Source organism: Athalia rosae, chromosome 2 (genome assembly GCF_917208135.1).
Source record: "Athalia rosae chromosome 2, iyAthRosa1.1, whole genome shotgun sequence".
Classification (NCBI taxonomy): Eukaryota; Metazoa; Arthropoda; class Insecta; order Hymenoptera; family Athaliidae; genus Athalia; species Athalia rosae.
The window spans coordinates 7,239,467-7,254,932 of record NC_064027.1 but is presented as its reverse complement, the minus strand read 5'-3'; the positions used below and the strand labels follow the sequence as shown (position 1 = coordinate 7,254,932).

The following is a 15,466-nucleotide window of genomic DNA, read 5'->3' as shown; positions in this document are numbered from 1 at the left end:
TCGTGATCGAATCGGCCCTCAAGAATCGCTGTTAATAGAGAAAATAAATATGAATAAATATTATCCGTGACGTGATCAGAATTGTAATGTTACAACGATATAAAAGTCAAGTTCATTCGCTGCGTCACGGAAATAAGATGGCAAAAAAATCTATCGCAGAAAAACGACGTCAATGATTCGAAACAGTTACGAAAAATTCACGTACACAGTAGTCAGTTATACGTATGATGTGAATTTATTTCTCAGATATGATTCGAAGCCGGACGGGGTCCATTTTAGAATTTTTTATCACCCTCAAGTTCCCTCTTAAAGTATAATCTGTGTCACGTGTACACTATACATACGTTACATATACATACTTCCAATTAAAAAGCTCTACGCTCTATTGGAAAAATATAACGAGATAAAGAGCAGCTGGCCGCGCGGGGTTTCGTACAACTTTTACGTGTCGGCAGTGCATCATGCCGAAAGTTTTTTTTTCTTCTTCTCTGTTTTTTGTTCCTTTTTTTAACCGCACCAATAGTTAATATTGTATCTACGTCGAGATAAAAGAATATCTCGCGGTCAAGAAAAACAGATATGAAAGCGACCACATCCTTCTGTTATGTACATCGCGCATTGCGACCTTGGTATTCATAATTTGTATTTACTTATAATTTACACCTATGAATATGAGTAATAAATACCTACGGTACACCTAAGTATCGAATATTTCAACACGTGACTTCTGTCTTTTTTTTTCAATTCAATTTGCTTTTCGACGTAAAAGAAATCGAGGAAGGAACATGTGCGATGCTGATTTTTGTACGAATTTCAGGGTCTCAGTGGCGATTTAGGGGTGCGGGAAGTGCTCGTCGGCGAACTCCGCGCCGCAGCGGAACCTCTACGGGAGTCTTGCTCTGCGGAGGTCGGCGAACGGGTGGAAGCCGCTGTCCAGGAGGCGGTCCAAGCTTGGGAAGACACGAGGGCTGAACTAGACGCCCTTTGCAACAAGTATCACCACGCTGTAAGACTTTGGCAACAATATAGGGACGCAAGTGCCGCTGTAAAGGCTTGGGCCGACACGCAAATGGGCAGTGTTTCAAACCTGCCTCCCGAAGAAGCCAGGAAACAAGTCAAGGTAACCGAAATTTTCCGAAAAAATTTACTAGTAGAAAATTTCAACCTCTGAGCGACCTGGTCAAAAAATTCTCCACAAAACAGACCTCTAACGAAAGCGATTTTTCTCTAAACGTTTCACAAAAGATTTTGAAATGCGATGAAAAATATTGTCCTTGAGCGTTTCATTGCTAAACAAATATTGAATCATCAATCGAAAATTTTCTGAAAATTTTCACTGCCCTGTGTCGTACCAAATATAATCGATGTGTATTTGAAGCCGAAATGCAAATAAATTGTTTACGCATCGCGTGGAGGATTAGGGTTAAGGACAGCGGGAAGTAAATGAATAGTCGTAGCCCCCGTTCAGGCGATGACTCAAGGTGGTCAAAATCATAAATCTTGTGATTCAGGTAATCCTGGATTTGCTTCTCTGTCTCACTTTCGCGATTCTATTCATAGAGTTATAGTTGAAGCCTTTTTTTTTAAGAAGATCGGTTTCAATATCAAGTTCGTTGTCGAATATCTTGTCGCTTAGATCCAATGCAAGATGAACGCGTGAAAAAGTGACAATCTCGGTTTACTGGTCAGCATTCGACTGAAAATAACTTTATTCCGATTCACGTTGATTCATCGACTAGATAAAATTCTCGGAATCCAGATGCAGATGAAAACCGATAAATCCATGATGCTTTAATGACTGAAAATGGTGCTCTGGATGTTCGAATATCAGCAGAGAAAAAAATACTCAAGGATATAGGTAGTTTATTATGAGAATGACCGGCGTCGATAAAGGGGTCAAAGATTCCGCATGAATATTGACGACTATACCTCGTGGCATATGCGTATTACCTATCGATGGTTGATGCGTATACCTATGTTTGCAATTTTATAAATGACGTGAAACGTACATGATCGTCAAACCGCTTAAGAAATCAGCGTAATCATAGGAAGAAATTTTATCAAAAGTAATTAGCCCTGGCGTAGGTTCCTGCGTATACGAAAGCCCCTAGTTCCTGCAATTTGCAGTTACGCGGCTAATAACATCCTACGTATAGATCGGTATGAAATTAACTAGCGGTATATCCGCAATCGTACGAAGGTATCATCCACCGCTCCCGTGATTCGAAAATGACTAAAATACAAAAAACTCGCGACCAAATCCGTGTAGGGAGAAAAAAACAATCGCTGTAGTATAATTTTATATTTGAAGAGATCCGAGTAACAAGGTTTTAGACTTTGTGCGGTACTAAAAAATTGATTTTCTTTTTCCCCCCCGGGATAATATCTCTCCCTCGGGCACTTGGGACCCCATACAATTTGCTGATTATCCCGCGTTCGGCCTAGAGCTAGGCGGCATATGGATGTTGATGGGATGACGCACGCGCGACGATCTCCGGACTTCATAGACACGTGCAACTCTCGTCCGCAGGGGTGGATATTGGGACGCCGAAATCCGGAGGGGTGGAGAGTCCGTTCGCTCTACCGTAATACCATGTTCGTACGGAACACGATCGCTCGTGTTTATGAATGGAATGCTCCCGGGGTACTCCGAACGACGGGGAAAAAGGTCGAAGATTTTCCAGAGGGTGCGAGACTTCCCGAAGGGGTCGACGACAGTCGGGAAAATATTGTGCGAGGTAGTCGAAACCGGCGCGAGTGCATCGATCCTACCAGACGCCAGTCTGGACCAGGGCGTCGCGACGCTTGCTACACGATTTATATCTATGCGGTTTACTTTCAATCTACAAGCCCATAAAAATTAAACACGAAAAAGTCGACGTAACCGATTCTCCATAATTCACTAATTTTTTTTTCACTTTTTTTCTCTTCCCTCGTGAAACTTTTTCTTACACAGGGCAGCACGTTGTGTCAAGTGTTTGACACGTGTGCCGGTATCTTCTACACCACTGTACCTCGTGCTCCTTCAATTTTCGTGTCAAGGGTGTTTAACGAGAGTGATAAAAATAATAACAACAATAATAATAATAATTCATGGAAGACCGTATCATTCGTGAGATACGTCGGATATTATTAGATGCCTACGCTATGCAGATAAACGCGGAATGAAATTTATTGTCAAATTTCTATGGGCTCTTCTTGCTCCGGAATAGACGCCCACTTCCTTCGAGTCAAACTACCGGCTACACGTGTTCCGAGCCGGTCGCTCTCCACTCATTGTCAGTTCAGTTCAAGCCATGTGATGACAATTAGTGAAACGTCAAACTGTCGACAACTGTGCGATTAGTGAGAATATAGATAGAAAAAAAAAAAAAAAAAAGAGAAGAGAAGAAGAGTAAATTATTATGTGCACACCGGAAGAACTAAAGGTACGGAAGCAAATTGATAGACTATCCCCAAGTGTACTTTTTTGAAAGTAATTTTTTTTCAACATATAGTATATCCAAGTAGTGCGGTCTTTTAGTAAAGTAAGCTCCTTTTTTATTTGTATTTCTCAATTATCTCGCTCAGTTGACTAAATTGAAATGTGTTCGAAAAAGTGCGGCATTCGTACGATATACGCGAGGCATCAGCGGTGCCAGCTATCTTACACTTGAACCGAATTCAGTTGGTCCAGAATAGAACATATAGACGAAAACTAGGAAAGTCAATGACCTAACGCTTATTTTTATTTTCATGCTACTACTTTTTTTTTAAATAATTTCCATTAGAAATATTAGAAATATACACATCTTTCGAAAGAATTTTATTGGTTTTTTTTTTTATCACCGTAGCTAAAAATAAAAATCGCGGATTCCAAAAGTATGTTTTTTTTATACCAATAAATCAATTGGGGTCTAGACAGTAGCGGAAATGTGGGTCTATATCAGATATTCGATAACATATAGGAAAGTCCCGCATTATATGTAGATCAATTACGCGAAGCACCTATTAATTAGCTGACCTCAACTATCATAGCTACTTTCTCGTGTTATCCGACAATTGTTTAATCAACGAAACCGTAGGGTATACGAGCACGAATTCCAAATGCCTATAATCATCATTCGATCCTCTACTTCGGCGTCAGCGAATAATTGTCTCGATTCGGTTGAAGCTAATCCCGACATCTGGTCACGAGAACGCAGTGTGTCAAAATTATCCAAACATCTGGCGATCGTGCGATGCCAACATTTCAGTCCACATGACAATGTGGAGATTCTAAACGAATCTCAATACCTCGAGGAATTTAATGACGATGATGCGTTTCAACGATGTCATACCTATTTTTAATGACTATTAGCTAGATCACAACCTGCGCGATCCAAGTTTGGATCGGAATTTTATACGATTTATCTGGTAAACGAGTGGAGAGAAAAGAACAGAACAGGGTTTAAGGTACGGAACATCGTGGTGATATCTATAAATATCCCTAAAGTCACAATAAACACAAGCTCGTGCACAAGAGTTGGTTTGTTCCGGAGCGAATACAACGACGAATATAATACTTTCACACCGGCAGCTGGCAGTTCCCGTGTTGTGTGTACGAGAGGGACGACGCCGTTTCCTCCGGTGATTTTTATCAAACTTTTCGTATCCATATTTTCGTCTATTTGGAAGTATTGGATGGGATATCATTCCGTTTGGTTATAAGCAAGTTTATTCTCAAGGAACGAATTTCAGTCGATTAGGTAATCGTTCGAAAAGCTGTTGACCTCGGAATAATTCAATTCCGATATCGTGCGATTCCAAAATTGAGTTGCTGTTAGAATACCAGCTCGAGGAATTTATTCGTGTTTCTCAGTTGAAAGTGATGAATTTATATTGAATCAGTTTCACAGCTGCAACGATGTTGTCTCGGGCTAAAATAACAGATATTAAACACAGCTATACACTGTACGGGAATGCGCGGATAACACAGCTGTCATAAAAAGCAAAAAATTATTATTTGCTATCCGATCGTGTCAGAAGTTGTCATGACAAAACGCTCGTATTTCCTCGAAGCCTGCGGAGTTTCTCAGCCGTTTCCCACCGAAAATTAATTCACTAATACAGTCGAGGATTTCTTCAACACCCCTCGTTCCTTTATTCGAGGAAAATACTCCTCGTTCTCTTTATCACGCGTCATTCTATTCAAATTTTAGGTCTGCGAGGAAACGCTGGCAGAGCATAAAGAGAGATTGGCAGAACTTCGTGGGCTGGTGGCACAGATTGCCTCGGATGTCGGCCTTGAGGCTGGCGGCCCTTTGCACACCGAGGTCGAGGCCCTAGGCCGTCGTCTAGAAGATGTGCGAGAGGCCATATCTACTCTTGCCGATACGGCGGACGCGAGAGCGCTCAATCAAGAATTAGCGGTCGGTGACCTCAACCAGACCAAGATCTTCCTTGACTCGGTGCAGCAGGTGTGTATTATCAGTTCTATTGCCGGATATTATCGATCCGGTAGTCAATTTTCGCTGTGTACGATCACGTGTCCAAGTTTTACCGGAAATCCGTGACTCGCTCGCAGCGAAGAAGTGTTGATAGTTTTATTAATATTCTTTCAATCGCATCGCTACCGTGTACCGCGTGCCAGAACCAATGTAACAGTTTCAACAGCCAAACTATAAATCGTGTTATTGTGATACATAGCTACCGAGAATTCTGTATCTCGACAACTTCTGAAGAGAGATCGTAAACCCAAGGCACTCTTGACCCATATTATTCCTAGGGGAATACCCGAAATAGACATTATGAAGTCTGGAGATTTATTTTTCGCGGAGAAAATATACCGACATCTTTGGTTTCGGAATGTTCGTACGAAGGAAGTCTTGCACAACTGATATTCAACTCGATCGTGATGTCCATTAATAATGGGGGTGGGGGGAGGTGATGAATGGTTCTCCAGCGAAAGATAGCGCGGTTCTTTTTTGGTTAATTGGTAATTTTTGGTATTGCTATTTAACGAGTGTATTAACAGTTAGGATTTCGGTGTATGCGTGTCGTGGATTTACGATATTGCGGGTTATTAGTCACGGCGCCTATACCTCGTTTACGTTACATTTATTCGGGGTGTTGGCGCGCTTCTGGTGCTTGGCACAACTCAATCATCCCCCGCACACGCTTATATTTTAATTGTAGTTTCGAAACAATTTGTTATGTCAAGGTCAGTAGGCTCACCGAGTGGCAATTACATCGGTCACGGAATCCACAACAGCTGAGTGGCTGGCTGTTGTTGGTTCGTACTTTCCTAGCTGCATGAGTTTCGAAGGCGCCGCGCCCGGGTTACCTCGTGTCGATAGAATTTCTGAACGGCATCCGAATTTGCTACGACTGCAGATGATCGAACCGCGATTACTAACATGCTATATACCCGCAAGACGAACATTTTCTTAAACCCACAAATTATACCTCGAAACGCCGCAGCATGAACCCCCTCAAACTTCGCCAATCCTCGGCGTCGATCGAAGAAATCTCGTCATCCGGTCCTCCACCACCGATTTTTCCTTTTAGGTTTTTCGAATAACGATTTTACCCCCGATTTCCAGAGCCTGGCCACTGTAGGGCACGGTGATTCCAAGGAACAGCTAAAATTGTTACGAAGCCATCTACTCGCGTTGACTCGGACTGAACCTCAGCTCCAGTCCATCAAGGACCGCGCTTTAGATGCTGCACCCCAAGAAACATCTGTGGTAGAAGTTCTGCAATTATGGCAGCGCGTTTTCCGCGAAACTTTCCAACAATATCACCGATTGTCGACACGTTTGGTCCATTCGCAAGATGGAGCGGCTGCCCTGCGTCTGTGGCACGAATACCTGGCTCATGTTCAGGCATTCCTTTCGATGGGTGTACCCGGCGATTACAGCGGCCTGTCGGAGCACAGACACTTGTGCGAGGTGCATAAAAATTTGCTCACCGATCAGCAAAATCTTTTGTTGACCGTAAACTCCGGGGAGGGTAGGGATCTTTCCATTGCCGAACAGTTCAACGCATTAACGAATCTTCATAATGAGACACTTGCTAAAATCATGGAGAGACACGCCGCTGTGGAAGACCGTCTCGGGGCTTGGGAGAAGTACAGAAATGATCAGAGCAAGTTATTGAATTGGCTCAAGGATACGGAGAGGGAAAGGAGCAGGCTGCAGCTGAGATTCATTCATTTGCGCAGACTGGACAAAGTATTGCTGAGGATACATTCTTTGCTGGAAAAATTACCCGCTGGAGAACTTCAGGCTGAATCTCTGACCGCCCAACAGGAGTCCCTGCTGATAAATTGTGACGAAGCTCTAGCCGCTTCTGTCCGGATGGAACACGTCGCCAACGTCCAACGGATCGCGAACATTCGAGCTGGTCTCGAAACGTGGAAGGACTTCATCGTGAGGATACAAGAGCTTAACGAACAACACGAGAAACAAACTGCCAAAATCACCTCCGCCTTCCAAGAAGTTAGCCAAACCCTGAATATGGCTTTCCTCGTCGGACCCAGTAGTCTGACGAGAACACGTGAACAGCTGGACTCCTTGCAAGATTTGAGAACCAGACTCGCTGCCACCTGCGCCGATCTGGAGGCTCTCGGTGTCACTGCTGAACAGTTGAAAGAATGCCTGAGCCCTTCGGATATGAAATCGTTGAACCAACACGGATCTCTCCTCTGGCAACAACACGGAGACCTGGAACATCAATTGGCTTTGCTCGCTCACAGATTGGGAGAACGTTGCAGTCTTCACAACCGATGGGAATCGAGACGATCGCGATTGATCACATGGACGATCGATGCCGAAGACAGAATACAGAATTGCGACTCCGCGACTGTGGATGAACCCGAGGAGGCACTGAAAAGGGTTGAGTCTGAACTTCAGGCGGAAATGGCATTGAAACAGAGGGAATTGGGGTGGCTGCAGCATACTGGCCAGGAATTGGTAGACGTTGCCGAGGATGCTGCTGAAAGAACTAGGTTGCAAAAGGCGTTAGACGAACTCAACGAAAGGTGGTGCAAGTTACAGAATGCCGGCAAAGCCAGGGCGAACAAATTAGAAGATCTGATGCATACGACAAGTAACCTGGAGAGACGGATTGCTGAAATACGCGTGTGGCTTGGAGGCATAGAAGTACAGTTGACCGAACCATTCATTCTGGAATCGAGAGATCAGAATGCGGTGGATAAGAAACTCGAAGATCACAATGTGTTGCAGAAAATGATTGAAGCTGAGAGCGGTAACATCGGGGAGGTTCTGAATCTCTGTGAAATATTGCTCAGTGATTGCGATGCTTGGAAAGCATCTTTTAACACAAATACCATCAAATCCGGAATGGATGGTCTCGAACGACGCTGGAAGGCAGCTTGCGTAGGGTCAGCAGAACGAAAACGAAAGATCATGATTGCGTGGAAGCTCTTGCAACAATTAGAAAAGTTGAAAATAGAACACGAACCGTGGCTCATAAAAACGGAGTCTGAATTACTGAAACTTGAAAGTAACGCAGATGATCTATCCAATGAGGAAACTGCAAAGACTGTGCAGAAAGCTAAAAAAATTCTGAAAGACATCGAAGCACACAGTCCTGCTTTACAAATACTTGAACAAAGTTATAGCCGTCTTGCCAAAGGTGGGCTGGAACCAGATAATCTGAGATCTTTAACGGCCGATGTTCGTGGGATACTGGACAGGTGGTATGCACTTCGGCCCAGAGTAGATGCCATGCTATCTGCGGTGCAGAGAGACCAGAAAAATTATCGGGAATTCATTACTATACATGGAGCAGCTGTAGTCGGACTTACCCAAATCGATGTCCGGTTGACTCAGCTTCAACATCTAGCTACTCCGGAACAAAAGGCATCGCCGAGGAGAAGATTGCAGCAAATTACGGAGATTGAAAATGAATTAGCTACTCAGGGTACGACGCTCGAGAGAGCAGACCAACTAGCGCTACAAATGATGAAAGAGAGTCACCCTAACGATGTGGGATCAATTCAGGAACTTGTAGATGAATATCAACTCTTGTGGAAGGATATAAAGTTGCGCGTGGCCGAACTTCGAGCGCAAGTTGAATCACAACAGAAGATCGAAGTTGATGAAGCTGTGCAGGTAGAAACCCTCAAGTTCGAACAGGACACAGCTGTACAGGTTGATACGCTACCAAGAATAGTGAAAATGACATCCTGTGATGCTTACCTCATGGAGTTGGAAGGCGCAATTACGGAATGCCGCGCTGCCCTAGATGCTCTTGAGGTTGCTGTCACGCCAGACCCCACTGCTGGTCCTGGTCTGCCAACTGCTGCAAAAACTATGGTAATGTAATTTTTTGGTTGTCGATTCGAAGACTGAATAAAATATTATCGTTGTTGTACAAGCGTTACATGTCAATTTTTGTTTCGTTTTCAATTAGGCGAAATTGATAGGAAGTTGCCAATCATCTGTGGAATTAGTGAGACATTTACATAGTCTGCTGGTTGGAGATGAAAAAGTCAGTGCAGAAGCTGCAAGAACTTCTGATGTGGCTGTATTAACAGCTCGATATGAAGCACTACTGGTTCGAGCACGAGCTCGAGAACAACAAATAAGAGAACTCAGGTGAGCATCCATCGCACATTTTTCACTAGTAAAGCTAATGTATGTTGGACCCCAAACTTCTCGAAACTGTAATCGCTGCTCTATCTCCTCATGCAGACTAACATGATCAGTACATTATCCTCATTTTCTCGTAATTACCATTGCACGTACGCGCTGCGTTGCATCATAGCGTTACTTTCATTTCATTCATTATCATCGGTTATGATCAGGGAAAATTGAAATATCTTGACTGATTTGAGCCAGCAGCATAGCGCTTTGTTATGAGACGTCACCTTGGGGGCTGAGCAGAGGTGACGCCCCACAACAAACCACGCGCCCGTGGCTACCTGACTCCAGCAAAGCTCGGGCTCCCTCGTAGACCGAGAAATTCGAATATTTCGACTCATGCATGGATTGCGACGAATCAAAGTGGGTCTACGACTAAAACCAATCGATATGTCTTATAATTTTTCTGCTCCCAACAGTGGATAATTGATGATTACTCGATCGATTGCATGCCTAGATGATTTTGGCATTCAGATTTAGATTCCTGAGCTGATTATATGTAAGATTACTCTTGAAAAACCAAAAAATGATTCGATTTTTGGGCCAAATGTGAAGTAGTTTAAAAATTGATTGTATTACAGTTTTCTGACGTATTTTGTCCTCAGGAATCTGAATCTGAAAGAAAAAATGACCTATCTCTAAAATTGACCGAGTTATCGCCAATTTTCACCTTTTTGGGGTCAAAAATAAAAAATTGATTTTTTAGTCTATATCAATGTAATTTGAGCTCCGAAATCCGAATCCGGAAGAAAAATTGGTCTATCTTGAAAAATGATCGAGTTATCGCCGAATTATCGCATTTTTTGGCATAAATTTGAGGATATCTCGAAGGGAAAAAATCGCAGCTCAATTTGGACAACGGATTCGTGTTCCTGAGGTCGAAATACGTAAGAAAAGTACCATACGATCAATTTTAAAAAATAAAAAATTTTGGTCAAAATTTGAAAAAATCGTAAGGGGTACCCCTTGGAAAAATCTCAAATTTTGGCCAAAAATTTTTATTTTTAAAAATTGATCGTATGGTACTTTTCTTACGTATTTCGACCTCAGGAACACGAATCCGTTGTCCAAATTGAGCTGCGATTTTTTCCCTTCGAGATATCCTCAAATTTATGCCAAAAAATGCGATAATTCGGCGATAACTCGATCATTTTTCAAGATAGACCAATTTTTCTTCCGGATTCGGATTTCGGAGCTCAAATTACATTGATATAGACTAAAAAATCAATTTTTTATTTTTGACCCCAAAAAGGTGAAAATTGGCGATAACTCGGTCAATTTTAGAGATAGGTCAATTTTTCTTTCAAATTCAGATTCCTGAGGTCAAAATACGTCAGAAAACTGTAATACAATCAATTTTTAAACTACTTCACATTTGGCCCAAAAATCGAATCATTTTTTGGTTTTTCAAGAGTAATCTTACATATAATCAGCTCAGGAATCCAAATCTGAATGCCAAAATCATCTAGGCATGCAATCGATTGAGTAATCATCAATTATTCGCTGTCGGGAGCAGAAAAATTGGGATATATCGAAGGAAAAAATTCGTAGCTCAATTCGCTTAACGGATTCGTGTTCCTGGGGTCAAATTACGTTCAAAAAGCATCATAAGATTAATGTTTGAAATACTTCATTTTTAGCTCAAAAATCGACATTTTTTCATTCGAGTTTATAGACTATTCTTATGTATTTCGATCTCAGGATTTTAAATCTACTAGTCAAGCCAATCTACCTATCTTTAGAAAAGATCGACTTATCACCAGTCTTTTGCTTTTTGGTGTAGAAAATTGAGTTATCTTGATCAGTTTGAGTCGTCTAGTTGATAGTTTCGCATGCTTGAGATCACATTACGTGGAACTGTGTCAACATACTGCGAAAAAAAATGTCGATTCTAGGGTAAAAAATATAGGAACGCCCATAAAACATTATAGTGTCATTGTAGTCGTCAACTTTTCAGCCTATCAACTAGATTTAAAACCATCAGGACATTGTAACTTTATTGCCTTACATGTTCAATTGAGAATGTTGGCTTCCTGTATATTAACTTCTATTATAGAATCGAAATTCGATATTATTCTTCTGAAGCTTTCTAATAAAAGTCAGCTTGATGAAATGTCATTAACCTATGCTTATACTAACTAAACTTATTCTTCGTGTCCAGGTCTCCTCTCTCCGACGATTATTCTTTTCCATGCGAACAGTGAGTGTCTTAACATAACAGCTTATAACTAACAATGCATATCTTCTTCTTACCGAAATGAAAAATACGATAGCCACTATCCGCTAAGAAATTATCTGTTCACCTATCTGCCATGTGAACGCAAGTAGTAAAATGTTTTTTCCCCATTTATAGCGATGGCGGCAGATTAACATGCCCCTTATGCTCACGAAGAAATTGGGCTCAACTTGACAATGACCTTTGGAGATTAGAGAAATGGCTTCAGCTGGCAGAGGGCACACAAAGTGAACAGCATTCACCTCCGAGTCATATAGAACAGTTAGAGGACGTGATTCAGGATCACCGTGAATTTTTACTCGATCTTGATAGCCATAAAAGCATCGTCGTCAGTTTGAATATAGTTGGAACACATCTCGCTGATCATACAGAAGATGTTGAACGTGCGAACGATCTACGCGATAGATTAGCCACCGCCAATTTGCGATGGGAGAAAGTTTGCCAGGCAGCAGCCGCATGGCAAGCTGCATTGCAGTCAGCACTGATGGGCAATCAACAATTCCATCGTATCATCGAAGAACTTGTTACCTGGCTCGAAAGAACCGAAATATCCATTAGAGCCAGCGAACCTATTGATCTCACAGAAGATACCCACATTATCCAAGCAAAATACAACAAATTCAGGTTGGTTCATCATTTCTGTTAGTGCATCCAGAGATCGAATCAGTATCGTTACAAAACCTCATAAATGACGCTAATTTTAGAGAGCTGCGCAGCGACTTAGAACGATGCGAACCTCGCGTACTATCTTTACAAGAATCTGCGAACCAGTTGCTCGAGGAACATGGTGAAGCTCGCGAACGTCTCTCAGAACTTCGTCTGCGGCTACAATCGCTTCGTCGGCTAACTGGTATTTATGCTCTAAAACTAGGAGCAGCACTCGGATTAGATCCACGAGAAGTAGGTCTGGCAGCAACATCTTCCTCACTTGCATCCCTCTCGCAAGATGTAAGTTTGTTTTACGTTTACACCTAAACTTTCTGCTGGTTGAGAGTAATTGTATTGATAATCACTGAAAGCAAGAACAATTTTTAATGTTATATCATCTTGGAACATTTACGATGTTATATCATTCGGAAAATTCTAGTCTTTATAATAGCTGTATATGAAGCAAACTGGTATATGTCAATCACCAAGTATCACTATGATATTACCGTAGACGAATGTAAATTTTCTAGCTCACTCAAAACTGATCAAAACTCAAAATTTTACTCGTATATTGTTGGATTACGGTAATGCAGGTAATTGCACCATAGTAAAGTCACATAGGTAATTAAGTCAATGAGAACGTGGTGGGATTGAGACTGAAGGTGTAGCAATCAATTAATGTAGAAGTTGATTGATCGAAGTTTGTCCCAATCCCATTCATATATGGTTGAGGTAGAACTCACACAGTGCACCGTATCTATAGTTTGTGTTTTCTTTTTTTGTTTAATTGTAGTTACTCGACGAAGCTACCTCAGGAACTGCTCAACCTCACGACACTGCTGCTGGAGAGTATGTTTCTTTATTTTCTTGTATATAATTATACAAAATGCCTATTTCAAAATTAGTACTCTATAGATATATGTATAGGTACTTCAGGTGCTCGATTACAAGGGGATGCTTAATCTGGTCACAATGCTGATAAACGATTACAATTTATGTTTAAATCGGACCAATCATCCCACATTCTTTAGATATTTCAATGAAAAAAGTATCTTTGCGATAGGATTACTATAATTCAATTTACTAAAAAAGGTTTGATGTATCAAATCTTGTTCGAAATACAGAGTGAGTCAATCAAAGTGTCCAGAATGGGCGGGACTCGATAGGCACGAGGCCACGCCCCTTCAACCAATCAACAACTAGAAGAATTCGGTACCTGATGCAATTGGCTGAAGGGGCGTGGTCTCGTGTCTATCGAGTCCCGCCCATTCTTGACACTTGAAATGACTTACCCTGTATAGTACTTAGTTTTCACTCGTAGAGCACCTATATTAATGATAAATTTGTTGAAAACAAAATAACTCTACTAAATGAGAAATGTATTCATCGTTTTTGTTTGACTCTGTTTCAGTGGTGACAAAGAAGATCGAACGGTATTAGCGCGAGGCTATCGTTTCTTGGGACGAGTATTACGAGCCTCTCTTCCAATCCAGGCGCTAATGCTGTTGTTACTGGGTGTTGCCTCTTTGGTCCCTTCGGCAGAAGACGATTACAGTTGCATGCTCACTAACAACTTAGGGAAAAGCTTCACCCCTACACTTGAGTTCCCCCACGGACCTCCCCCCCTGTAACAGTGTCAAAGACATTAATTTATTCTCTGATGCCAGTCAGTATAGTTCAGAGTATTTAGCTGTGCTAGAATGGAAGCGAGTTATTCCTAATGCAGAAAATCGCAAATTACACAGGTAGGTACTTACTGCAGTAACTTTAGATTAATTAGTTTTCCAAGATGATTTTGTAAATAAAGAAATATAGCGGACCAAGAGGTTGAATATTTTTAATGGCTGGCAAATATATCATTAATTCATTTTTTGTACATTATGATATGAACTTGATGTACGAAACTATGTTAAGACCGTTGCATTGTGATTCTCAAAGAAGTATCGAGATTAATTCAAGAAAAGAAAACAATCGATGCGAACAAAAGGCTGACATCCCTTTATGCTAATATACTTAAAATGAGTGACTGAAACGGGAGACGAATATTACAGTTAGTGTACTCAATAGATTAATGAGTGTGCCGTATGGAATTTAATTGTCCACACTACTTTGCCATAACCAGCATAATAATGGGTGAGATCATGATTTTGTTTAAATTATATATATTTGTTGTGAAAATGTGTCTTATTTATTCATTTTTCGTACAAATTATGATCTTACCCGTAAGAAACTTAATCCCACGAAATACCTAATATTATCTAATGAACATACATTAAAATGGTATGTTGAACATATTATACATACTTTTACACATATTCCTAATGTACGCAACATTCATACTAGAGGGGAACAAAGGATACTTGCCTAATTTAATTTTTTTTATAATTTGAGTTTCACTGAGATTTTGTTGTAAGTCTTACTTTAGAGAGTGGAACATCCAAAGTTAGACTTGAAACAATATCTATGGTCCGATGGTGCTATTCCAGTTGTGGTTTTCTCGACAGAAGGAACTTATATCTTTATAAATACTAATTGATTTAATTTTAATCAATTATTATAATTATTGCCTCGTGTATCTGAATGCGAAAGTTTATCGAATGATATTTGGTATGAATAAAGTACCATACTGAAAGTACGAAAAGAATCGAATATATGTAGATTGTTCCGAAAACGAATGATGAAAATAAATTGAACGCACAGATTAACAATAAGTTAATTGGCGATATACGAATACTTACCGGGCCTTGAGGTCAACTAGTTACGCTTGATAATTTACATGTTTTTTGCTTGTTGCACATTGAGCTTTGTTACGTATTTTTATAAAGAAAGAGCTTATAAGGTGGTGTATATCTATCGATATTATAATATATTGCTAAAAACACTATTAAATATAATACAGTCATTTAACTCGAGTTTTTTAAATCACAAGCCCTAACTCTGTTTTTCCGAATCC

General features: G+C 40.9%; 1 protein-coding gene across 11 annotated transcripts in view; it reads left to right on the top strand.

Moving 5' to 3' along the window:
• LOC105684553 (muscle-specific protein 300 kDa) overlaps positions 1-15,420 on the top strand; it is a 116,267-nt gene extending 100,847 nt beyond the window's left edge. For 10 of the 11 annotated variants that reach the window (XM_048649661.1, XM_012397971.3, XM_048649663.1 and 7 more), the window contains 9 exons: positions 818-1,120; positions 5,181-5,438; positions 6,564-9,302; positions 9,400-9,584; positions 11,791-11,829; positions 11,983-12,489; positions 12,570-12,813; positions 13,307-13,362; positions 13,925-15,420. In XM_048649661.1, the coding sequence (XP_048505618.1) occupies positions 818-1,120; positions 5,181-5,438; positions 6,564-9,302; positions 9,400-9,584; positions 11,791-11,829; positions 11,983-12,489; positions 12,570-12,813; positions 13,307-13,362; positions 13,925-14,144 (4,551 nt within the window). In that variant the 3' untranslated portion in view covers positions 14,145-15,420. The remainder of the gene's footprint in view (positions 1-817; positions 1,121-5,180; positions 5,439-6,563; positions 9,303-9,399; positions 9,585-11,790; positions 11,830-11,982; positions 12,490-12,569; positions 12,814-13,306; positions 13,363-13,924) is intronic. The other variant, XM_020851527.2, reaches the window with a different exon arrangement.
• The last annotated feature ends 46 nt before the right edge of the window (positions 15,421-15,466 follow it).